We start from the raw sequence: 27,545 nt of genomic DNA, 5'->3' as shown, positions 1-27,545 counted from the left end.
TAATTTTTAAATTCTTTTTATTTCATCAGAATTATCTTTGGTAAAAAATAAGATTTAGAAAGATTTTGTTTTTTTTGTCTTCAGATTAAAGTGGTACAATAATACTTCTCAGCTTGGAAAATATTTACACTGTTAAGCACTTTATGATTTTGTCTTCCATGAAGCCCCAAGCCGTAATATGACACAATATGAATCTAAGTGTCTTTTAGTCATATCAGAAGCATGTTCTTTTTCTCAAAGTTCTGTGTGATCTGTAGATTCTTTCAAATGAATAGCTGTGATACATGTTGATATCAGATAAATGTTGATATCAGTTATGAAAATAAAATTTAAATTTTACTAAATCTTCTGTGTTTTAACAGCATGTGAACTGAACCTAAACTGACAAAAATACTGTAAGCATTCACAAATTCACATTTAAAGACAGTATTATTAACCACGCTCGTCTTGAAATAACTTTTTGAATAATGTCCAATTTTTTTGGGAAATGATGCATACAAATATTCAGAATTTCCAATTTCCATCAAAAATAAAATAATAATTTTCATTTTTAAAACATACAAGATTAAAACAGTAAGAACAAGGTAAAGGACAACAAAAGGGATAAACATATAGGTTGTACCAATGATGTATATGTATAGTATATTTGTATGTCTTTTTAAACATGAAAAGGATGTCAGAAGAAAATTTGAAATATATTAACAGTAAACAACCATTTTTGTAAATGATATTGATACTATACAGGACACTGATCTGTATCTGCATAGCTTCAGAAGCAGTTAATGTGCGTCCCTGAGCTTTCACTACAAAAATAACTTTCACTGATTATGTACAGGCTGTAAAATCATAACGCTTTTAAAAGAGCCTTTCATCAAAATCATATTTTAGTGACTTACAGTACAAAATGAAGTTACACAGCACAATTGTTAAGTGTGTAACCTTCCGATAAGTGGCTTCTGAAGAGATCAACCCATATTTGCAGCTGAGATCTTTAACCTTCTACCAACCACAAAGATGTAGATGTATAGATGTAGAAAGTCCAGTTTTAGGATAGTTTTTTGTTGCTGTTGATTCCTGCATTGTGTTGTGCAATGATAAAGTCCATGATGAGCTGGGCAGATTTCCTCGGCCTCTCCATCACTACTGAATGACCACAGTTGTCTAGCAGATGACCTTGAGATCCTGGAATAGCCTTTGCTAGAACTGAAGCCCCGGACACATCCAATACCTGTAGGGTACAATATACAGAAATGTTTTAAATGTTTAAGCATTTTTTAAAGGGGCCATATCATGCAATTTCAAGTTTTCCTTTGGAGTTTACCAGCTGTACATAGACAAGATCCCTAAAGTTGCGAAGACTAAAGTCACAAAACAAAAGACCACCACATTAATGCAAACAGGTCCTAGGTGACAAGCAAGACAATGAGCGGTCAATGAACCGGTTTGTCATGGTGAAGAAGGAGCTGAGCTGCAAGGCAAAGCTCTCGATTTACCGGTCAATCTATGTTCCTACTCTCACCTATGGTCATGAGGTCTGAGTCATGACCGACATGATGAGATCCCGAATACAATGAGTTTCCCCTCTAGGGTGGTTGGGCGCTTCCTCAGAGATAGGGTAAGGAGCTCATTAGGAGCTCAGAGTAGACCCGCTGCTCCTCCACACTGAGAGAGGCCAGCTGAGGTGTCTTGGGCATCTGTTCCGGGCGCCTCCTGATGGAGGTGTTCCGGGCATTCCCCACCAGGAGGAGACCCCGGAAAAAACCTAGGACACGCTGGAGGCACAGTGAGGCATTCCAACTTTGCAAGTACAGTCTGGCGTTTCTGACTCCTGTAAGTACATGTGTTTTTACATTTAAAGAATTTGCTGCTGACTATTCAAACATGAGTTTTGAACAGTGTAGAGTAGTGCTTTCAGTTTGTCATTTCTCCGATCTCAAATGAATACATGGTAATGTATACAAGGCACAATGCAACGCAATGCATAAAAAGACAGTATATACTTTAAATGAAGTCTGAGAAGGAGGGGCCCGGTGAAAAAAAAAACCCTCTCCAATTTTGACAGCTATGTTCAATTACCTTCCAACCCCTGTGAACGGCCACTTTGAAGACCCTAATGTTTAAAACTGTTCTGCTACTTGCACTAGCATCAGTAAAATGGTTAGGTGATTTACAAGTGCTTTCTGTGAGCATCAATTGCCTAGAGTTTGAGTCTAATGACACTAAAGTTATCCAGAAACCATGGCTCGGCTACATGCCTAAAGTGCTTACTACACCATTCAGAGGGCAGGTGGTATCCCTATCGCCGCTACCTCATGCGGAAGGTGATCAAGATTTTAACCCTCTCTGCCCCATCAAGGCATTGAAAGCTTATATGGAGCAGTCAGCTGCCTTCAAACGGTCAGACCAGCTGTTTATTTGTTTGGTGCCCATTCTAAAGGGCTGCCGGTCACAAAGCAAAGGCTTTTCAGATGAGCTATTGATGCTAGCTTAATCCTCTTTGTTCCAGGACTGCCCCATAGGAGCATTTCCCTAACAGATTTGTGAGGTGGTCAGCTGTACTTGCCATCCACATTTACCAGGTTTTATAATCTGGATGTCCCGGCGTTACATGCCAGGGTTCTTTCTGCCTAAAGGGTTCAATATGCCTTTGGCCATACAGCTCCCAAAATGTCATTAATGTACAACTGTGTTTCCATAGCCTCTTTAGCAGACACAGTACGAGTGAACGTATAGGTTACTTCTGTAACCCTGGTTCCCTGAGACACAGAAACAAGTACTGTATTCCTTGCCATGCAAAGGAACAGCTGTATGACTCCTGGGGGTTGTGCTTAACTCATAATGCCAAACCAATTGATATAATTGCTGCAACACATTCCCTGCTTTTAGTATCTAAAGAATTGATGCAACAGGACACAGGCATATGAGGCAACTGTCACAATCACACAAGATAGGAGAATGAAACTAAAAGTACCGCTCTTCCTAGCTGTTAAAATGTGTTGAATTACCCAATAATAAAATATGACAATAGTTTGTAGTTTTTGTAGTTTTGTCTCATATTTTCACTGTAATGTATGTACATTCCCTTAACTACAATTATTTAGTGATTAATAATATGTTTAAAGAAAAACAAAAAGAGGCAGTGGTGTTTGATATCATATTTTGTCATACTGTAATTGTGTAGATAACTATAGTAAGGTGAGCCGACTGATGTTATTAAGTACGCTGCTGTTCCATTTGCAGAATTACCAGACTTGTGTCCTCCTATCCTTGTGAGTTCACACTCCCGAGTTAAACTTGCGAAGTACAACCTACCAAAAGCGCAAGACTGAACTTTGTGAACTTGGTCTTGAGAAACGGACTATGTCTCCTTAATCAAACAGTACAGTACAGTACAGCAGTAATGATTTCATGAACTACTTTACTTCCAAGATTGATACTATCAGAGATAAAATTGTAACTATGCAGCCTTTAGCCACAGTATTCCATCAGATAGTGCACTATAGATCTATAGAAAAACTATAGAAAAACTTCTACATATTCTCTATTATAGGAGAGGAAGAATTGCACAAACTTGTTAAATCATCTAAACCAACAACATGTATGTTAGAGTCTATGTCTAGAGTCCATCTAAAATATTAAACAATTTGCTTCCAGAAGTCATAGATCTTATTCTGACCATTATTAATTCATCATTGTCATTAGGATGTCCCCAAAAACTTCAAACTGGCTGTAGTTAAGCCTCTCAATAGGAAACCACATCTTGACCCCAAAGACTTTGTAAATTACAGAACAATCTCTAATCTCCCTTTTCTGTCAAAGACAATAGAAAAGGTAGTATCCTCATAACTGTATTCATTCTTAGAGAAAAATAGTATCTGCAAGGATTTCCAATCATGATTTAGACCGTACCATAGTACTGAGACAGCTCTCATTAGAGTTACAAATTACTTGCTTTTATCATCTGATTGTTGTATTTTGTTATTAGTGCTATTAGAACTTAGCGCAACGTTCGACACTATCGATTACAACATTCTCTTGAATAGACTAGAAAACTATGTTGGCATTAGTACCTTAGCGCTTTAAAATCATATCTATCCGTCTCAGTAAATGAGAATGTATATCGTTCACAAATGAAATATGGAGTACCCCAAGGCTCAGTACAAGGACCGGTACTTTTCACACTTTACATGTTACCTCTGGGAGATGTTATCAGGAGACATGATTTTAGCTTTCACTGCTATGCTGATGATACTCAGCTGTTTATTTCATTGCAGCCCGGTGATACAGACCAAACTGTGAACCTAACAGAATGCCTAGTCGATATAAAAAACTGGATGATGAGTAACTTCTTAATGCTAAATTCTGAAAAAACAGAGGTGCTAATAATTGGACCTAAAAACCCCACATATAATAATCTAGAATACAGTCTAACACTTGATGGCTGTTCTGTTAATTCTTCAACATCAGTTAGGAACCTAGGTGTGCTGTTTGACAGCAATCTTTCCTTCGAAAACCATGTTTCTAGCATCTGTAAAACTGAGTTTTTTCCATCTTAAAAATATATCTAAATTACGACCTATGCTTTCAACCCTTTAATGCAGAAATATTAATTCATGCGTTTATGACCTCAAGGTTAGATTATTGTAATGCTTTACTGGGTGGTTGTTCTGTACGCTTGATAAACAAACTTCAGCTAGTTGAAAACGCAGCAGCTAGAGTCCTTACTAGAACTAGGAAGTATGATCATATTAGCCCGGTTCTGTCAACACTGCACTGGCTCCCTATCAAACATCGGATAGATTTTAAAATCTTTTTAACTTAGCCTACACATAACACCCCAACATACTTTTTATTATTCAAATCTGTTAAAGGATTTTTAGGCTGAATTACTTAGATTTCACTTAACTTAACTTTTAGTGATTATTGTCGAATTGATTACAGAGACCGTCTCTGCATTTAATAACAAATTGGTCACTCTCGTCATTATACATCCCTGTCATTGTACTCTTCTACCTTATACTGTACAGTGCTTTTATGCAACCTGTGTTGATAAAAGCGCTATATAAATAAAAATGATTGATTGATTGATTGACTATAAAATCATTGTATTCTCCTATTTTATACTGTTCAGTGCTTTGATACAATCTGTGCGCTCTATAAATAAAAAGTGATTGAAAAAAAGGGAACTCCATTGGAGAAGAGAGAGGCGCGATCACAGGACTGACAGAGGCATGGACTGACAGAGGCATGGACTCTCAATTACCACATAACCCCTTCCCGAACGCATCTTCAGCATGCCAGATTCCCAGACGCTGGCGCTGGATGCTGTTGGAAGACAGGTAATGACCACACCCAAGAGGACAAGGCCGAAATGGCATCTTTAAAAAGAAGTGAATCGACCGTGTTTAAAACTTTTCTCATGTGAAACACCCAGGGGAATTGCAGAACGAACAGGCACACCACAGATTGTGTCCTACCGCCACACGAACACTTCCTTTTCCAGCTTTCTCTGCTAGTGAAAGTGAAGCAAAATCTGATGAGTGGTTACCGGATTAGTTAACCACTTGCCAATTTCATTGGCATTTTCTCTTTTATAGCGCTAATCAGGGCTCCAAGCAAAACCCCAGTCTGCTGTCACGACATAACTCGTAGTGACTGACAGACAGGAAACTACAAGCATTGTGAATGACAACTGAAATAAAAATTTTAAAAATATATTTGTATATGCTGCATCTGCAAAGCCCACGATACTGCACATGACCCCACACACCCTTCACACACACTATTCACCCTCCTGCCATCTAGAAAGAGCATTCGGGCCCTCACAACCAGACTGCTAAACAGTTTCTTCCCATCAGACTCAATAAATATGTATTTCACATTTGTTTCATAAGTGGTATTAGCACCATCACATTTAATATATTTAGAATAAAAAATTGATTTTTAATCAAAGTATAATTTATTGATGTAATTTAATGTCATATAGATTTGTAATGTAATGCAATTTATTTATTTTTTTTGTGATTGTCTAGTTAAAATAATGTGTACCTGGTCGTTCTTCCCCCAAATAACCTGTAAAGGAGTTGAAATGAGATGCATGTTCTCATGTAAAGAGTGTCTGGATTTTTCTCCCACAAGCTCCATAAAACCTGCAAAAGATATTGATAAATTTGAACACAGATGTGCTATTTTTAAAGACGCCAAGGAGGAAAAAACACTAGAGACATTTACATTCACGGTAGAAATCATTGTTAGGAATGCGAACATCAACTAGTCCTTGAAGAATCTAGGAAACCAGAGGGAAAACAAAACAGCCGTTAGCAAAATATTTAAAGTCCCATAAGCCAAATTTGTTTACATAAACACACCTGTTTAGGGATCTTAAAGCGCACATATGAACATAGTTTGAGCATCTCCTCCATCTCCTCTGGAGTGGAGGGTATCAGTGGTATCCCATCACTGTTCTGAGTTTTCTCAAGTTCCTTCAAATGCTGAACAAACTTACTTTCAGTGGGATACTGAAGACCTGTGAAAAACCAAGAAATGTATAAGCTTAATTTAGGGAACAAGATACTCAATTATATTCTTTTCTGAATCTAATATGCAGTCACCGAAAAGGCAAAAGGATAAAAGTTATACTTACTCAAACATGTTCTTAGGGCAGAAATGAAAATGATTGGTTTACAGATTGCAAAATTTAGACAGCCAATTTAAATATGTGGATGGAATATTTGACAGATACGTTTCATACACTTGGAGGCATTTATTGCAAGGTGAGTCTATTTACCATGTATTTTCATGAAAGATCTTTAACAGTAATAAGATAAGTAGTGGACAAAGGTGTACAGAACACATAATCATGGACTAAATATCATATAGCATGCATTTTCATTTGAATGCTTTACCACTCGAACAAGTGATAACTGGGATAACTGGAGTAAAACATGCTTTTTTTCAATGCTCGTGGACTGTCTGTGATATCGATATGAGTGACAACAGAACTTGGTTAAATCTCTGTAAAATTTAATCAAAATCAGGAGCTCTCAAATCAGGAGTACTCAATATTCTTATTAATGTTGATTTTTCGTGTTCGTCACTTTTATTTTTTTTATTTTAAAATAAAACAGTTTAACAAAGGAGACTCAGATGAGTAACATGGGTAACTTCAGATGAAGGCTCACAGGTAAGTTGAAGTTCACAGTATAGTCCAGAACAAGTAAGTTTCACTTTCCTCAAACAAGGCTTTGGGTATATCCACAGATTCGTCGAACAAGCTTCATAGGAAACACAGGGGAATCAGTAGAACGCAGGAGATGAGCCAGACACGAGTGTCCATGTAACTTCTGGGAGCCTCTGGGAGCAGGACGATCAGGGTGTTGATGATAGAACTCCTCAAGGAGAGTGGGGTCTAGGATGTCATCATGGGGGACCCAAAACCTCTCCTCAGAACTGAACCCCTCCCAGTCTATTAGGTATTGTAGTTGGACGTTTCATCGCCAGAAGTCGAGGATCTCTTGGACATGGTAGATGTTGTCCCCAAGGACTTCGGGTTGGTCTGGAGGGGGAGGCAGTTCTGGTTCTGTAGAGGGACGAAAGACTGGGTCAGTATGATTTTTGAGCAGGGAAACATGGAACGAGGGGGAGATTCTGTACTGGGGAGGTAGGTTCAGGCGGTAAGTGACAGGGTTGATTTGGGAGTGAATGGTGAAGCGGGGACTCAGCTTTTTGCAGGGCAGTGGGAGAAGGATAGCACTAGAGACAGGTCCCAAGATGGTACAGTGAGGGGCCATGGAGGATACAACCTTCTGGCCCCCCTAAGAAACCTGATAATGAGGTTATGCTTCCCAACTGACCTCCCATCTAAGGGGCCGAGGTTCAATGTTGCAATAACAGCCACATAGACTTTAAGGGTGCAGGGAAACAGCTTTTGCTCCAGCCCTTGCTGCAGGAAAGACAGCACGACTCTGATCGGGCATCTTTGGGGGACTTCTCATTAAAAAGAACACCACTAAGCGAACAGGGCCCACTTTAAAGAGTAGGCATGTAACATGGATGGCACACTCGCTGAAGATATAGTATCATCTACCCCTAGGGGTAGGTTACCTAGGACCTCCATGTCCTGTCCAGGGACCAGACATCAGGTTTGGCTGGGGTCTGGATGTAGAACTGGACGAAGAACTTCTGGATCATGCCCACCCTGGTCCAGGTCCTTCAGTGCCTTGGCCTGATGGTCCTACAACAATGCCATAGCATGTACGCTGGAAGCAGCTTCTCCAGAGGCCATGTAAGCACTGCCAAACAGTGACTTTGAGTGTCTGCTGGCCCAGAAAGGGAACAACACCCTGCCACTTGGACACAATGGTAGAACACCCAGTGGGTGCTGCCCAGACCACCGCTGAAGTCGCTGTCACACCAGTACTCATCTTCACACAAAGAGGATGGGAAAAGCTAAATATAAGCTGCATCAGCTGCTCATTTATACTCATGCTGTGATCACCTGCAGCTGGATGCAATCAGGGCATGCCAATGTGCATTGGCTCATTTTTATACACTCAAAGTGGATTGGTCTCTTGAAGCGTGATCCCAATTTATCGGTCAATTCTGACGTGAACCCCAGTCTCACTTGCTGTTAACATTAACCTGTTAGGTTTATTTTCACAATGCCAGCCTTTGGACATTGTCCCTCAAATGTCTATTCTAATCTGCCCTCAATCACTGTAGTTGTGACTGAGGCCAAACAGACTGCAGTAGGCTCTAAGCTCATTAAGAAATAGTTTATATATATATATATATATATATATATATATATATATATATATATATATATTGAACTGAACTCACCGAACTCACCGCTCACGTATTGCTGTTATTTAATAAATACGCCCTCCGGGGATTTCCACTCACCTGTTTCTCTTGTGCTTCCTCTGCCTCGCCACAAGTGGTGGAGAATGCGGGCAAGTTTAAAGCACAAGAGAACAGAGGAAACAAAGAGAAAAAGAAAGAACGCCGTTGCCGCCATTATTAAAGGTCCCCTGCAACATCATTAACTTTTCTCTTTGTTTTCCCCCCCAGGCAAGCGTTTGCTTCCCGGCGAAGATGGAGGAGTTCCTCCAATGTCTCGCTGAGATTTCGGTTCGTCAACAACAAATCGTCGAGTGTCTGGCTACCCGACAGGACGAGAGCGAGCAGGAGCTCGCCGCCCTCCGCGCCGCCGCTCGACCGTGCCTCGCCGTGCCCGATCCCCGGATGCAAGCCGCCCAGCTGCTACCCAAGATGTCTGCCAGCAATGACCCTGAAATCTACCTCGAGATGTTCGAGAGCGTCGCGACCACCGAGGGATGGGATCGGCAGGATTGGGCACGCGCGTTGGCCCCGCTGCTGTCAGGAGAGCCCCAGCGCGCCTACTTCAGCATGCCGGCCGACCTGGCGAACGTATATGATGACCTAAAGAGGGAAATCTTGGGCAGGGTCAGTCTGTCACCGGTCTGCACAGCCCAAGCCTTCCAAGAGTGGGTCTTCCAGTCCCGCCGGCCGGCGAGAACCCAGGCTAGCTTACCCGGCTAGCTCAACACTGGCTCATGGACGGCACACCAACCCCCGCCGTCATAGTGGAAAGGGTGGTGATAGACCGGCTCCTGCGGGCTCTCCCCCGGAGTTACCGCCAGGCGGTCGGTATGAGAAACCCCAAGACCGTCCTGGAGTTGGTTAATGCGGTCGAGCTGGCAGAAGCCGCCCAGCGTCGAGAGGCCGGGGAGCGAGCGCCATCTTTTCCCCGGAGGGTGTCCCAGGGTGACCGATGGAGAGGGCGGCGGTCCCGACCGTGATAGACGAGCCAATGCCGACCGAAGAGGCCTCCAACCCCCCTAGAGCGTGGCTGGCAGGCTGCAGCCTCCAGCGGGAGCTTCCCCACGCCGCACCGGAAATCCCCATCGGCATGAATGGGCGGACGTTCAGCGCCCTCCTTGACTCCGGCAGTACCATCAGCCTGGTTCAGTCCCGCCTCCTGCCCCCACGCACGGAACCGCCCCGGCCACCTCCCCCTAGTCCACTGATCCCGCTGCCGATAATCGAGGTGCCCTTCGAGCGCATCGGGATGGATCTGGTGGGCCCACTGCCGAGGTCTGCCCGCAGCCACGAACACATCCTGGTGATCGTGGACTACGCCACCCGGTATCCCAAGGCCATCCCACTCCGCAAAGCCACCGCCAAGGCGATCGCCCAGGAGCTCTTCACCCTGTCCACCAGAGTGGGGATACCCGGGGAGATTCTGACCGACCAAGGCACCCCGTTCATGTCCCGCGTGATGGCCGACCTCTGCCGGCTGCTATGGATCCAGCAGCTGCGCACCTCCGTATACCATCCCCAGACAGACGGGCTTGTGGAGCGTTTCAACCAAACGCTCAAGCAAATGCTGAGAAGGGTTGTCGCCGAAGACAAGCGCGACTGGGACCAGATGCTCCCGTACGTCCTCTTCGGGGTGCGAGAAGTGCCCCAGGCCTCCACCGGCTTCACCCCGTTTGAGCTGCTGTTCGGCCGACAGCCCCGAGGCCTGCTGGACGTGGCAAAGGAGGCCTGGGAGCAGCAACAGCGTCCGGATGCTCAGAGGTCGGTCGTGGAACACGTTCAAGCCATGAGGGACTGGATTGAACGGGTGATGCCCCTCGTGCGGGAGCACATGACGCAGACGCAACAGCAACAACAACGGCACTATAACCGCCCTGCACAGCCCCGGGAATTCCAGGTCGGCGACCGGGTCATGGTACTGGTCCCCACCAACGCCTGCAAGTTCCTGGCCACCTGGCAGGGCCCCTACACCATTCTGGAGAAGATCGGCCCGGTTACATACCGAGTCCGCCAACCAGACCGTCGACGCACCGAACAAATCTACCATGTGAACCTGTTGAAGAAGTGGGTGGGGACTAGGGAGCACCTCTCCGCACTCACCATCCAGGAGGGCCCAGTCGTCGACATCAACATCCTGCTTGCTCCCGCACAGAAGACGGAACTCCAACATCTGGTCGGTCAGTTCTCGGATGTGTTCTCGTCCACGCCCGGGCAGACTAACCTCCTCCAGCATGAGATCCGGACCCCTCCCGACATCATCGTCCGGCAGCGGCCCTACCGGATCCCTGAGGCTCGTCAGCGAGCTATTGAGGAGGAGGTAAACCAGATGCTGAAGTTGGGGGTGATCGAGCCATCGACGAGCCCGTGGTCCAGCCCCATCGTTCTGGTCCCCAAACCAGACGGCACCCTCCGCTTCTGTAATGACTACCGGCGACTCAACCAGGTCTCCGAGTTCGACGGATATCCCATGCCCCGTGTAGACGAACTACTCGAACGTCTGGGAAGGGCCCGGTATATTTCCACCCTCGACCTCACCAAGGGATACTGGCAAGTTCCGCTGTCAGAGGAAGCCAAGCCGAAAACAGCCTTCTCCACCCCCGGCGGCCACTGGCAATACCGGTCCCTTCCCTTCGTTCTACACGGGGCCCCAGCCACCTTCCAACGCCTGATGGATATCTTGCTCCGACCCCACCAACAGTACGCCGCTGCTTACCTCGACGACGTTGTGATTCACTCGGAGACCTGGGAGGACCATCTGGAGCACCTGCGGAGGGTGCACCGGGATCTTCGACGGGCTGGACTCACCGCCAACCCCAAGAAATGTCACCTGGCACTCTTCGAAGCGAAGTACCTGGGTTACCGAGTCGGAAGAGGACTGATCCGGCCGCAAGAGAACAAGGTCACTGCGGTCCAGGAGGCTCCGAGACCCGCCAACAAAACCCAGGTACGCGCCTTCTTGGGGTTGGCTGGGTATTATCGTTGTTTCATCGCCGACTTTTCCTCCATAGCCGCCCCTCTGACAGACCTGACCAGGAAGGGGCAGCCTGAACGGGTTCTGTGGAGCCCCGATGCGGAGGAGGCGTTCCAGAGGATCAAGGCCGCACTCACCTCGGACCCCGTCCTGAGAGCCCCGGACTTCGGCTGCCCCTTCCTGCTACAAACGGATGCTTCTGATGTGGGTCTGGGAGCCGTGCTGTCCCAGATCCAGGAGGGTGAGGAGCATCCGGTCCTTTATATCAGTAGGAAGCTGACCCCAGCCGAGAAGAACTACGCCGCGGTCGAGAAGGAGGCCCTAGCCATCAAGTGGGCAGTCCTGGAGCTGCGGTATTACCTCTTGGTCCGGCGGTTCACCCTACTCACCGACCACGCACCCCTTCAGTGGATGGCCAGGGCCAATGACACAAACGCCTGGGTGACCCGCTGGTTCCTCGCGCTCCAGGACTTCCACTTCGACGTGAAACACCGTGCTGGGGCAGCCAATGCCAATGCCGACGGCCTGTCTCGGATGTGGTCGGCTTTTGCAGGTCTGTCAGGGGTCACTCCCCACCCACCCCCAATTTCCCCATTACTACATTCTGCTTCTTCCACCAGGACCAGGACAGCGGGGGATTGGGGAGTGTGACGAGTGTGACGAGTGTCCCGAGGACCTAGAACCTAGAACACCTGCACCAGCCACTCAGCAACGGATTCACCGCACCTGGAGCTCGTCAGCCGCGGACCAGATAAGCCTGGTCCAGAGACTCCAAGCTAGATGCTAACCTGTTGTCTCTCTCTTTGTCTCCCAGAAGCCACACCGTGACGGGTCTACCTGAGCTAATTCCCCATTACCTCACCGTGGACTCCTCACGACTCTGAGCACTGGAAACACGGAAGACGACTCACCACTGCACTCACCAGACTCACCGCTGCGCTCACCAAACTCACCGCTGCGCTCACCGAACCCACCGAACTCACCAAACTCACCGCTCACGTATTGCTGTTATTTAATAAATACGCCCTCCGGGGATTTCCACTCACCTGTTTCTCTTGTGTTTCCTCTGCCTCACCACAATATATATATATATATATATATATATATATATATATATATATATATATATATATATATATATATATATATATATTGTGTGACAAGTGTCCCGAGGAACAATTAGCATCACCCTGGAAACAGACGAGGAGCATCTGGCCGCGCTTATCACAGGCTGATCAGTCACAGCTGCACCTCGTCAGGAGCAGTCTATATAAGCCACACAAGCCACACCAGAAGATGAGCACTAACTCCATGAGAATAGGAACTAATGCCCTTTCTCTTATTACTCAGACAGCAGCTTGTGACTGATCGGCCCTTACCCACTGCACCAGAGAGAGAGAGGGAGAGAAAGAGAGCACTATCATTTTCACATTTAACTGCAATAAAACCACCCTCACCATTTTTTCCCTCTCTCGATCTCATCAGGAAGCCTGGGGAGAGAGGGCCTCCATTTACACGGAGGGTGGTCCAGGAGTGATGCGTGCCAGAGGCCACCAAGGACCTCGCAGACATGGCAGGCAGGCTTCATCCTGCATTCAGAACCACCAGCCCAGAGCACCCGAGGCCAAAGTGAAGGTGAACGGGAAGACATTTCGAGGGAAAGGGAAGGACATTCAGCCTGGGCCCCATCCTCTCCCGTACATCAGCAATGTCCTACTCTACTGTGTCGCTTAGCGAAGGGGGAAGGAAAAACTGTTGTTGGTAGTGCCATGCGCGAAGATGGAGACCGTCCTGGAGCTTGCACATTCGCACCCCACGGCAGGTCATCTCGGGGCAGCCAACATCATACAGCAAATCTGAGACCGCTTCCACTGGCCAGGTCTGGAGGCAGCACCATCAACTGCTGTTAAATTCTTTGGGCGTGAAAAACACAGAAAGGGGAGGTAACCTTTCCCCGTATGACAACATAAAAGGGAGATTGCAGATTGGGCCATCCGAGCTTTCGTTTTCTCAAAGGAGAAACAGGATACCCAAGGTATTTCTAGCGACTGGGGGACCATAGTCGGGCTAGGGGAACTCAATGATAAAAAGTGAAATTTGCTGGGATCTTTAAATATCACAGAGCTTTAAACAAGTTCTGTTGTCACCCACATCAGTTTCACAGACAGCGCGTGCATTGAAAAAAACATGTTTTACTCAAATTATCTCATAAACAGCTTTGGTGCGATCAACTGATGAAGCACTGAAATGAAAATGCATGCTACCTGATATTTGATCCATGATTATTTGATCCACTACTTATCTTATTAAACATCAGAGATGTTAATTTATTCATGATAAATACATGATAAATACACTCACCTTGAAATAAATGCCTCTCACAAAGCAAATGAAACATATCTGTGAGAAGTATTCAATCCACACATTTAAATTTCCTGTCCCTGCCTCTGCTTCAGTTTATTGGTTGAATCTGTAAACCAATCATTTTCCTTTTTGCCCTCAGAACAAGTTTAAGTAAAAAGCCCATCTGTGAAAAACCAGCTAGAAAACTCACTTATATTGGCCTTATCAACAAATTTTTCTTTTGTACAAAGTACATGTCATGGGATCTTAGGCATGGGACAATATGTTTTTTCTTTATAGTATATTTTTCTTCATATGTATTTTTTTTGTACATTTTATTTCAGTTAATGTTTATTTTATCTAAAAATATTAGTTTTACTTAACAACAATAACCTGTTTCAGTGACCTTTGAAATAAAATAATAAAATAAAATGCTAATGACATTTCCTGAAATTGGGCTGTTTTCTCCAAAGATTTGAAATGTCCCTGATGAACTATTAAAGACTGATTGTGACGCTGAAGAGGCACAGTGAAGATTACCAAACAGAAAAGATCAGACCTGCTGGACAGATAAGTGTGACGCCACAGAGATCAGACGGGTGACGGGCAGCGTAAACTCCTGCCACATTTCCCCCCATGGACGTGCCGATCAGATGGAAAGGCTTTTTGTTCAATCCAACGCTCTTCACAAACTAAACAAAAATAAAAAAAAGAGAGAGAAAAATTACAGCAAACTTACTACCCAGCCAGCAAAAATATGTTTTAAGAACATTTTGCTAATGCAGTCATTAAGTTACAAAAATTTTACTTTTGACTGAACATTTTACATTTCCAGTTTTTAAAATGTTTCAGTGTTTTTCTTGGTTATACAAACATTAACATTCTGTTTTATCATTTTGCAAAGATTTTACATTTTGTTACATTTGAAACAACTAGTATAATTTTCTAAAACATTAGACAAGCATCCAAATAAAAAAATCCATAATCAATGTATAAATTTTTTTTGTTTGTTTTTGCCAATTAAAATTTTGAACAAAGGTAGTATTACGTTACTAAAGAAAAAAAAATATGAGAAGGTTCCCTGATATCTGGGTATTAATAAACAGCTTAAAAATTTGACAGAAAAACAGCACTTTCAAATGATTTCATTACTGTCTGTCACATTTGCGCTTTCGCGAGACGAAGCAAAGGAGACTCGAAATAAACTTAAACGGATTTAATTCCAAACGGGCAAAAATAAATATACACAAGGCAGACAGAACTGACAGGCAGGCAAAAACCAGGTAGGGACAACGACGATCGGACCAACGGAACTGAAAACACAGGACTTAAATACACAGGGTAAATTAACAAGACGCAGCTGAAGACAATGATATAATTAACACTGAGGGAAGGCAGGGCACAGGGAGCACATGGCACGAGACGAAAACAAGAACAAAAGTGTCCAGAGATGTGACACTGTCAATGTGAATGACTCAGGTTTTTGCCTAATATTACTGAACAGTGTTTTTGCTTACAATAAGACAAAACAATGACCTGTTACTGTAAAAGGTTTAAAATGTAGAATGCAATGTTCAGGTAAACTGTTGTTGTTGCATTACATATCTTGGTATATGATGCAAAGTAAAATCAGAGACCTTAATGTGCTCCAGAGATAAAAGTGAGCTATTTTTATTTAGCTAAAAAAAAACTAAGTTCATCCCCTTAAAACAAAATGCAAGCTGAAAATGTGTCTTTCAGCATAATCAGCTCATGTCTGTGCAAATCAGTAATTAGCAGAAGTTGCTTTAAATGACAGACAGGCTTAATTGAGTGAAAGTCAACCTGACATGCAAAGTTGACATACAGTTCCTCAGGCTGGGAAAGTGGCTGGGGTTTGAAGAAGGGCATTTATTTTAGGCAAAAGCGTATGTTGTTAATGGAAAGCTGATTAGTTTTGGTCTGAGAATAGAGAAAATGAAGACACAAGGGCTTTTCACTGATCTAAAGATCTCAAGAAATCTCAACATTTAAGCCTAATAAATCCACTGTGTCATCAAGAGAAACTTATTATACTGTGTGAGGTTTAGCCAAACAGAAAAATTGGGTCAGTGACTGAATAACATGAACTAAACTGAGTTTTTAAGAAGATGGATTCTTCATGATGTTCTTTGCTTAAATTACAAATAAAAACTTTTTATTATTTAATCAAATTAATTAATAGTTATATGTATTATTAAGTTTATTAGAAATTTATTTCAATTACTCTCATTTCTGATATACAGTACTATGTACACATACTGTACATACATACATACACTTAGATATGTTTTTGTTTTAAATAAGACAGATTAGAAAATGGACCTTTATTGCAGCAAAATTAATTGCCGGAAGTGCCAGTTATGTATATTTTCAATACGCTATACTCACCTAATGCATGTTTCGAAATGCTGTACTCACCTAATGTTTTGAAAAATAAACTCCACAAGAATGTGCTCTTGCACAATACTTTAAATTCATCCCACACATCTTATACGTGTTGTGTCAGGTGAGAACTGAGGAAGTTTCTTTGTTTAGAATAAAATCAGCCAGGTATACTTAACACCAGCGAAAGAAAGAAAAGAGATGATTTTCTATTTGTTTTTACTGCGTTGCAATGGGACTGAAGTGGCAATACACTGCTTCATACACCAGATATAAGAAGGGAGATAAAGGTCTATTAATTTTAATTGTTAAATTAAAATGTAATAATAATAAATGTGTAGTGTATTTGTGTAAATCATTATTTACCACAGTAAAATATGCGCAATTATTGGTTATTAATTACGCCTATTTTATACACTTTATCTGATGCAGCAGAGTTAATAATAACCCCAAGGCGCTTAAAGGCGCTCGTCCAGCAAGTGCTCAGCCAGATTAATATCAACTCTAAGAAATTTCCTTAGCCTTAGAAAAAACCTATTTCTCCCGTGGTTGGCTAGGCCACAGTACTACATTAGTTTTGTAACGAAATCAAGCAGTTTAAGTGACGTTAGCGTGAGCAATGAACATAACAACGGATTCAAATATATATGCAGGTTTATTGATTACACAAAAGGGGAAAACAAAATATCTAACTAGCCAACAATGGACAATAACGAACAATTAATGAAACATAAAAGCAAGAAAAGACAAGTAAAGAGTTACGATGTTAAATCTACTGTTCTATCTGCATCGACCATTGGGACACTAATCACTTTATGAAAAGGGGCTAATCTTGAGCGCAGCTAAAGAAGCAAATCAGATGCTTCCATTAGTTTTGGGGTGTACATGAATCCGATCTGGGTGTGCTGAGAGAGAGAGTTTTGTGTCCTTATTGGTTTGCAACAGTTGGAGTCCGGGAGAAGTTATCTAAACTAGACGAACTTAGAAAGCTGTCTCAAAGGGGGGAGACAGGTCTCGGAAGGAGAGAGAAACCGTCTGACCAACGGGTCAAGGGAAGGTTCCGACGAGCTGGTCATGGGAAGATCCTAATGAGACATGATTCCTGGGTGCACAGAAGGTTTATCTCCTGTGGGGGTTCCCCCTCCAAGAGTTCAGCGATCCAATGAGAAGGAGCCAATTTTATGCACAAAATATGGTTCTTTGTTTCAATTACTGAGAGAACAGAGTATTCGCATTCTCAACTACCTAGACGACTGGCTCATTCTAGCTCAGTCTCAGGCTCAGTTGTGTGAACACAGGGACTTGGTGTTACGACACCACATCCTATTGGCTCTTTTGGTCAACTGGGAGAAGAGCAAACTCCAACACAGAGGATCTCTTTTCTCAGTATGGAGTTGGATTTGGTTGAACAAACAACATGTCTCATGCAGGAATGTGCTCAGTCAGTGTGGAACTGCTTGAATATGTTCAAAGGCAGAACGTCAGTCTCACAGAGTATTTTCAGAGGCTCCTGGGGCATATGGCAGCTGTGGCAGCGTCAACTCGTGCTCCTCGTGTCAGCCCCTCCCTGGCCGATCTTCTGATACCCTCTGGAGACTCCATGTTTGGTCCCTGGTCAGAACGCGGAGGCTCTAAGTGGCCTACTCCAAGGGGTAGTTGACACCATCTCTTCAGCAAGGGCACTGTCCACAAAACGTGTCTAAGCTTTGAAGTGGAGCCTGCTCATTGAGTAGTGTTTTTCTCAAGGAGAAGGCCCCAGGAATTGCTCAATCAGAGTTGTGCTGACTTTCTTGCAGCAAGGGTTGGAGTGAAGGCTGTTTCCCTTCACCCTTTAAGGCTATGTGGCCTCGATCGCTGCAAACCATGACCCCATAGATGAGTGGTCTGTGAGTAAGAAATTACCTGATCATCAGGTTCCGATAGGAGGCTTGGAAGCACCGGAGAGGACTTCATGTGTGTATTTCCACGGTATAGCCTTAGAGCCACCTTAAGAGGGTTCAATCACCTCCAATTTTCCATACACAAAAATACTGCCCATATGAATATACGATACGAGACCTCCTGCGAGAAAGCTGGACTTCCGTACATCCCTGTTTACTAGAATGTGGGATGTTCCCCAGTGTTCCAGTCTTACTGAGTAGGTAGTGCTAGCAACAGTAGCTGACTTCTTGTGGTTGAGCCGTTTTTATACATTTGAAGTAGATTGGTTTCTCGAAGCGAGTTTCCAATTCATCTGTTATATCCGACGTGATGTCTCTGTTTTCTTTTTCAGGGAACGAAGGTTACATACATAACCATGACGTTAGTTTTTTTTGGGGTTTTTTTTTTTACAATAACTTAATCGTTAGAATTAAGTAAACAGTAATGAAATATTTTATAATGACAGTACACTGAAGCTTTGAAAAAAACTATATCTCAATAGTTTTTTTTTTCTCACCAGAAAGATGCAGTATTGACCTTAACATTATTATTTTAACATTTAGATGATCTAAAGTAAGAGTTTCTAAAAAAAATCTGAATGTATTTTAGAGATCATATGTATGTATCTGTATGTATATATTTATAATCAATTAGATAAAACTTCTGCTCACACTGTCACTTCTGAGTCACACTGCTGACATGATCTAAGCGCTAACACACCCTGAGCACATGTAAGTTAATGTATTCCTCTTATCAGCAAGAGATATCCAGATATTATTTTATATCAAGCTCATGCTGATATTTACATCTGAATTAAAGGTTGATTTCAATATCGGTCTGATAATATTGATTATTTCTTAACATTTACATTTTTTTGGTAAGCCCCTCCCCTCAAATGCAGATGAGCTAATGACAGTTGAGTATTAGTTGCATGGAGAGTGGACTCGGACTTCAGTTCCAGCAATAATGAAGCATTGGAAGACCCGAAGCTTGCATAATTTTTATGGGGTTTATGCTTCAAAAAATAAAAAATTATGTGTCTTGGGTACTTATAACACTGATTCCAAGGTATCCTGAGGGGATAGGCATTATGTTTTATTCTATTCAATTTCCTGAATCTGAATACAACAGAGCAAAATGCCCCTAAGACATTCAATCTTAATCCAAATGAAGACAAAAATTTACATTTTCTGTGTAGCATACATTCATTAAGTTTTAAATTTTTATCTGCTTTAGCAGAATGTTAAAACTAGATGTTAATGTTAGTACGTCCATGCTAATGTACAAACCTATAGAACAGACTGTTTTCATGTCTTGTACAGTGTAGGCCAAAAGTACAAATGAAGGTCTACACGTCTCATCATATTAAACTGGTAACATTACATTTGTAATTTGGTAATTTGGTAATACTGGTAACATACGCATCACAGGAACTTCACTTCCATCCATTGAGGAGATCCAGAAGAGACACTGTTTGCGTCGAGCACGCAGTATTCTTAAGGACTCCTCTCACCCTGCCCACAAACTGTTTTCCCTCCTGCCATCCGGCAGGCGATTCAGATTCCCCCGGACTAGAACAAGTAGACTGAGGAACAGCTTTTTTACCAGAGCTATCTCACTACTGAATTCTACCCCCACTGACTTCTGCCCCACCCACCCCCATCCCACCCCAATAAAATAAAATAAAAAAATAAAAAATATACAATGCACTGTTTAACATTCATCGCACTCCACTGTACATAAACATATTGTAAATGTATGTACATATCCTTTGTACATGCTCTTGTAAATTTGTATACACATATCCCGTATATCCTGTTTGTACATAAACACCTCTAAATTGTTTATCACATATTTATCTTATGTACATATTACCTATATGTGCACTTTATTTTTGTAATTTATATTGTACCTGTATCCTGCACTTGCTGCTTATTGCACTCCTGGTTAGACCTAAACTGCATTTCGTTACTTTGTACTTGTACATGTGTAATGACAATAAAGTTGAATCTAATCTAATCTAATCTAATTAATTTAATTTAATTGTACCCTGCAATATCCATGATGTTGTCATCCGCGATAAAGGTGACCAACCATAATATATCTCTGCTTGTATGGTGATCTAAAACCCTCGAGTTATCCACCGTATTTATTTGTACATATTTTAAAAACTCCATGGAATATTTAATTCACTTTGGTGGACTTCTGTTTCCAAGTGTGCACCTTGGGACAAGGTTATTACACTGCAGGTGTCATTGTAAAACAGTGAGAAACTCCATTTGTTTGTCCGAGGGTGCAACAGTAACTGAGGGGGGTTGGGCTTACTCATAGGTCAATTGTTAAATCAAAATGTTATAAATGTAATAGGAATTTTAATATGAGATTTCATTTGAAACTAAATCAATAAATATGAATCATTGTTGTTAAATTTAGTTAAATTTACTTAGATAAATGAATTAGGCCCCAGTATGAATGAGGTGTCCCTAATGCCTGTGTATTATATAGTAACTAGATGTGTATATAGTATAAACCTCAGTGAAGGCACACATTGGCACATAGTATCTACAGCTGTAATATTTCTGTAAATGCACACATGTAACAACCCTCAGAATGGTTTGTGTAAGTACATATGTGTAACAGAACTTTTTCACTTTACTAAGTACTCATGGAACAGAAATTATATAACTACATTTTGTAACAACAGTATGTATAAGTGTAATTAGAGCAGGGGGTGATTCAGGGGGTGGAGATGGGTAGTTTTAGGCATGTGTAAAGAGGAAGGAGTTGGATCTTGAGTTAGTGGCATTGGTGCACCACTGTAATACCAGTGTACTTACATGGTAACTCCTCAGAAACTGTCCACTTAAAATAAATTATAACATTCTGGGCACCAATTTATATGTAAAGCCTAGCTTACTGCCCATCGCTGAGCAACATCAGAGAAATGAAATAGTCAATTCCTAGGAATTGTCTATTAATATAAATTGTAACACTTTCTTTATCAAAAAGTTCTGTTAGTCCTGTTTGTACATTTCATTATTAATTTTGTTACATGTGTGTAGTTACACAAACATTAGGGCTGTAGATACTATTTACCAATGTGTACTTACACTGTGGTCACATACTATGTAGACATCTAGCTACGATATAAGTACACAGATATTGAGGACACTTAATATAAAGTGAGACCATAAAAAAGTTTCACTAAAAAACATTTTCTGACTAAAAAAATCCAGAAAAATCCCACCTGATGTATCCGTTTAACTTGACCCTCGATGGAATAATCCACAGCACTGGTGCGCGTCGTACCCTCATGTCCTGGCATGTCAACACACACCAAGTGCAAATTTTTAGGAAGAAACTACAAAAGCAAAAAACATGCACATTCCATCAACCAATTCTTTTTTTACTTTAAGATCTGATTTATATATTAGGAATACATGTTCTAAAATATTGGTATCAATTAACAGGATTTCTGTAACCCTTTTTCACAGCTTTTGAAATCATGTTACAATTGGGCTCTTTAGGTCATGTGATTTCTTTTTCCTATTTTAAGTAATATTTGAGCAAACACTAAAATAACATTCTTTATATTGTGAATTTATATTGTAAATTTAACAAATGATCTTCAGTTTTTCTTGCCTTCACCACACCAAGCCACATGTCTTTGTGTGCAGAGAAGCCGTGTAACATGAGAACGGATGGACGGGTGCCTGGATTCCCTCTGTGTGAATAACAGAAGCGATATCCCTCATACTTGGCATAATCCACCTGCATTCCCAGCTTTCTGCGCCAATACCTATTAAACGAATCACCAAAAACAGTTAAAAATGTAAATAAATGTCTTGTAAAATAATGCTTATGCTTTGTCATCAGAGGGAGATTTCAAACCCAGGTGCATTCCAAAAAATGCTAGTAATAGTGATGATTCTTTGGCAAACAGCAAACACTTGCATGAGTTCATACAGTCTAAAAGTGACACTGAAGGAATCAGTCAGTCTGTCCAGCCCAGAAGCTCTGATGACTGAGTCATGTAGAACAAAGTTTGCCTCCAAGATATTAAGCCAACCAAAGTCTACTGGGCAACTTGCATAAGCTGACAACAGCGATAAATGCAGCACTGCATTTACCCAGTTAATGCATACACACACATTTAGCTTCCCAAATACATAGAAAGATCATGCATTATTTAAAAAGAAATCTATTTTAATCATTGGCATGCCCTATATGTGTATGGTAACATGTATCATAAGCCCTGTGCAACGACTAACCCTTCACCTAGTTTATATGCATGAAGTAAAGAAGAGGCCGGTTAAACAATCTGCCCTTATCACGGTCACCAGATAAGTGACGTGTTAAATAATGCAAGCCTCAAAAGGCCTGAGAGATTAGCCAGAAACTAATTTTGTTTTTATTTTGTTATTTAATATTTTGTTTTTGTGTTTTCCTGCCCAAATATATGAAATTGTATCATGGCAAATTAGCTTGAGAAGCTAAATTAAATTTAAGATACCAAGTCTTTTTTTTCTAAAACATGAAAAATATTTGTAATAATAAACTTTTTTTTACCCCATAGACAGATATTTCCTCGTTTTAAGCATACACGCCAATAATAATAATAAACTCTAAACAAGACCTAGCATCTTGATCCTTTTTGCTTCTGAAGTTACATCCCTTGATCCCTTTTGCTTGTCAAGATACATCTTCTGGATTTAGTTTATATAATAAATTAATACAAAATTCCTAAAAGGAATTGACTATTTGAAATAAATAAAAAAAAAAAACTGTGGAGACACTGGTACTGTTCTAACACTAATTTTTACCTTTTTATTATTATTATTGTTTAAATATTTGTGGCTGCTGTTGTATTTTAATTTATGTAATTTCAGTTTTAAATTTGAATTTTAAGTCTGTAAAAAAGTCTAAACTGAATTAGATGTTTTTCTAATAAATAACTTAAAAACAGAAAAACAATAGGAGTAAAAATATAAAAGCTGTATAAACATAAAAAACTAATAAAAATTACAAAAAACATAATTACTAAAGATTACTAAACATTTAAATTAAAACATTAAAACTTATTCAAAATGTTACATATTTTATAAGAATTACTACTGTTTGATAAAGTAAAACCATTAAAAAAGTTTTTTGATTAAATACATATTAACTGAATTTAAAATATTTATTCTAGCTAGTGGTCAAGGCAAGATTTCTCATTTTAATTTAGTTTTACCACTGATGTACCAAAATAACACAACTGAAAAAAAAAACTTTACAGACATATTTAAAAAATAATAAATACATAATTGTTTTTCTTGTTTAGCCACAAATGTAGCTGTTGAAATGCTATAATTAATTTCCATAGTTTCTGTACAGAGCAACCCAGTTCATCTTTTCTTGGATAAATGAGCTCTAATAAAGTGTGAAGATATCATGAAATTCAATTTAAGCATCTAGACTTACTAGGACTTACCAATGATAAACTTTAATGAGAGCTGCAGGCCAGAGCAGAAAAGAGGCTACAAAAGCCAAAATGGGGATTGCCAGCGTCCCTCCGGCAATGATAAACATGTTCACCACGTCCAAATCCATCCTATTAAACAATATAGCAGCATCAATGTAAAAAGATTTTTTTTATGCATTCAAGCGCATTTGTTTCACACGCACACACATATATACAGTATATATATATATATATATATATATATATATATATATATATATATATATATATATATATATATATATATATATATATAATTTGTACATTATATTTTTTGCAACACATACATTATAAATATAATAATTTATCTAATTATAGACAATTACACAATATATAATGTAATTGTAATATTAAAATCACAATTCTTTCAGAATAATTAAATTGACTAATTTATAAACATAAATTAATTAATTCAACATAAATGCATACATAAAAACCAACATAAATCAATACATATAAATAAAGAGCATTTAAACACCAAGGATATAAACAAAACAATATTCAATACTTAGATCACTTAATCATTTTCATTTCATTATACAAGATCACTTTCATTTTTACTAAAAGCACGCGTGAATTAATGGGGCTAAAATCTCTGATTTACTTGTTACTTTAACATGTTTTCGCGATTATATAAAGGACGTAAAAAAACATTCAATATTTAGATCACGTGATTCACTTTCATTTTTACTACAAGCACGCATGAATTAATGGCACTCAGATCTCTGATTAACGTTACATTTATACATTGTCGCAGTTATAAAATGTAAAATCGGTAACTTAAATTTTACATTAGATCTGTTATTCTCTCGCGTAATCATCAAAGAGCTAAGCTTGCATAGAAACGCGTTTGGTCGCAAGATAATATGCAAATGTTTCACATAAGCCTATATGTTATTAGTTAGCATACCTTTAAACGTCCGTAGAATGTAAGAATTTACCGTTAATACCGATCAAAGCAGAGTCATGTCACCCTTTGATCCGTAGCGCTGCAGACTCGAAGCGCGTTCACTGCTGCGCGCTCCCTGTGCTGTGAACAGGGAAGTTTTAAAGGGGAAGAGAATGTTCTTTCGATATGAATCGTCAGCGAACGTCAGTACACATCGAAAACACGAAAAGAACTCTGTAAACCTCTGTAAAACCACCATCCCCAATCACCATCCCCTTTGGATTATTAATTTTGTTTTCACTTTGGATTATTAAAAATTGAAACATGCACATGAGACGTTACAATTGTCTAGTTATTTACTAATTGACGAATTAAATAACGGCGATTGGCCAATCAGAGTTCGGTACTAACAAGCGCGCTCTCTAAGCAAAACGGTTCTGAAGTTATTTAAAAAGATGACTATTTTTTTCTTGATTAGAATATAAATGAAACCCCCCTGACATGTCGGGCCTTGTGAATGTGACGGACTGAGAGAGGATTAGGAGAGTTGACATTTTCCAAAAAAGCCTATATTATTTAAAAATGTCTCAACAGCATGCAGTTATGTAATTATAATTCCAGCAATGAAACAAAAAAAATCCAAGTATGGGTTTTTGTTTTATATTCATTGCACAAACAATGCCGTTTTCTGAATATCAGCACATATGCGCAAGCACAAATGTGATATTCATTTTATACAATAGAGCAACCATTCCTTGAATGAATCTGTTTTTAAAAGAAACGAGTGTTCCAGTCATTCAACCGTCTATTCAGATTCAGACTCACTCCCTGTGTCCCAATGTGTATAGCCTACTATCCACCTTCTCTCAATAGTATTCAAAACTGTGTGTGTGCACCTGGTATTTATTAAATTATGAGGACCAAATGTGCCCACAAGGATTGGAATAACAGTAAATTTTGACCTTGTGGGGATATTTTTTAGGTCCCTGTGAGGAAACAAGCTTATAAAACATATAGGATTAAAAAAATTTGACAATGTAAATACGTCAGTAGTTTCCTGTAAGGGGTGGGTTTAGATATAGGGTTAATAACATATAGGACAATAACATATACAGTCTTAACAGTATAAAACCCATTATGCCCATGAAGAGTCCCCACAAAACAGGTAAAACATTGCTGCCACCAGCCAATCGCTGCATTGCTGATCATGGTATAGTATACTGAATGTCAACTGCTATTCTCAGTCTACTCTTACACATCGATTGTAAAATGTGTCTAATTTTTTATTTCTTATAAAAATGGTGCGTTAAAAGAACAAATTGGATTATTTGTACATAATTTTTGGCTGGTTTAGGTATGTCATGGATAAATAACTGGTAGGTGGCAGAAACTCTCTGTTTTAATAAATTATCTATTGAATCATTCAATTCAAACAATTAATTCAAAACGGCTGATTCAATTAGAAACTAAAGTGCCTGTGTCCAGTGTGCATACTAGCTGTCTTAAATTCTATGTGATATTCGCAGTTTTGATTACTATTGAGAGAAGGTGGAAAGTAGGCTATACACATTGAGACACAGGGAGTGAGTCCATCTGAATGGACGGTTGAATCACTGGAGGGTTGCTCTGATAGTAGCCTTCAGCTCTTCTGCATTGTTGGGTCTGGCATATTGTATCTTCCTTTTCACAATACCCCATAGATTTTCTGTGGGGTTAAGGTCAGGCGAGTTTGCTGGCCAATTAAGAACAGGGATACCATGGTCCTTGGTACTGGTACTGGTAGCTTTGGCACTGTGTGCAGGTGCCAAGTCCTGTTGAAAAATGAAATCTGCATCTCCAACAGGTTGGTCAGCAACAGGAAGCATGAAGTGCTCTAAAACTTCCTGGTATACGGCTCCGTTGACCTTGGACCTCAGAAAATACAGTGGACCAACACCAGCAGATGACATGGCACCCCTAACCATCACTGACTGTGGAAACTTTACACTGGACCTCAAGCAACGTGAATTCTTGAAGTGCTGACTCCAGCTGCAGTCCACTTTGTGAGTCTTTAAAATATATTGGTCTGTGTGTAATGAATGAACATAATATACAAATTTTACATTTTGAATGAAATTAGTAAAATAAATAAACTTTTTGATGATATTCTTATTATATGACCAGCACCTGTAAGCACTGGTCGATAACGTGACCCATCATTGATGTTTCTACTTTTTTGTGTACACACAACAAAAGTAGGTGCTTTTTGTACAATAAGGAAAATAATGTAATGAGAAGGTGGAAGCCGGAGTCGAATCCATTCGCAGAAGTTTTATAGCTTAAGACAATAGTCATCAACGTTGAAATAAAGGCAGGGTCAATACCAGGTAGACAGTCCAAAAGGCAAACAGGTTTGAGGGCAATCCTGTTCTCAGAGTCAATGGGCAGCCAGTGAGTCGTTAACAGGTCAACAGTCAAATCAGGTAAGCAGACAAGCAGACAAAAGTAATCTGAAACGTGAGTCAGGTAAACAGGCAATGGTCATACACATGGATATTAGCACAGAGTAGAAGTAGAAAAGCTTGGTAAGGCAGTTAGACTGGCAATACTTCGTATTTGAATGCATGGAGGGCTTCTGGTTATAAAGCCCTAGACAGGAAGTAGGCAGAGAAGAAGCAGGGGAGCCTGAGTAC

General features: G+C 40.7%; 1 protein-coding gene across 2 annotated transcripts; it reads right to left on the bottom strand.

Moving 5' to 3' along the window:
• Positions 1-25,040, bottom strand: abhd6a (abhydrolase domain containing 6, acylglycerol lipase a). 2 transcript variants are annotated; one of them, XM_043251999.1, is made up of 9 exons: positions 24,895-25,040; positions 23,955-24,074; positions 22,124-22,280; positions 21,729-21,842; positions 14,718-14,850; positions 6,369-6,526; positions 6,232-6,286; positions 6,049-6,149; positions 1-1,228 (listed from the first exon to the last, which is right to left on the bottom strand). In XM_043251999.1, the coding sequence occupies exons 2-9, from the start codon at positions 24,071-24,073 to the stop codon at positions 1,046-1,048; spliced, it is 1,020 nt and encodes a 339-aa protein (XP_043107934.1). In that variant the 5' UTR covers position 24,074; positions 24,895-25,040; the 3' UTR covers positions 1-1,045. The 2 variants fall into 2 exon arrangements, with proteins under 2 accessions (XP_043107934.1, XP_043107935.1); XM_043252000.1 differs by having other exon boundaries at positions 24,926-25,036.
• Between the last annotated feature and the right edge of the window lie 2,505 nt (positions 25,041-27,545).

This window comes from Puntigrus tetrazona, chromosome 11, assembly GCF_018831695.1.
Source record: "Puntigrus tetrazona isolate hp1 chromosome 11, ASM1883169v1, whole genome shotgun sequence".
Taxonomy (NCBI): Eukaryota; Metazoa; Chordata; class Actinopteri; order Cypriniformes; family Cyprinidae; genus Puntigrus; species Puntigrus tetrazona.
Note: the sequence above shows the minus strand (reverse complement) of the source record. Positions and strands in the feature narration are given on the sequence as shown.

What these genes read in the sequence shown, in the direction of transcription:
- abhd6a (XM_043251999.1), bottom strand. Translation starts at nt 24,073, where the DNA reads ATGGATTTGGACGTGGTGAACATGTTTATCATTGCCGGAGGGACGCTG. An exon ending in AAGTTAAACGGATACATCAG is followed by an intron (nt 14,851 to 21,728) that starts GTGGGATTTTTC and finishes ATTTTTGTTTAG; the next exon opens with TTTGTGAAGAGCGTTGGATT. An exon ending in GCTTTAAGATCCCTAAACAG is followed by an intron (nt 6,287 to 6,368) that starts GTGTGTTTATGT and finishes CTGGTTTCCTAG; the next exon opens with ATTCTTCAAGGACTAGTTGA.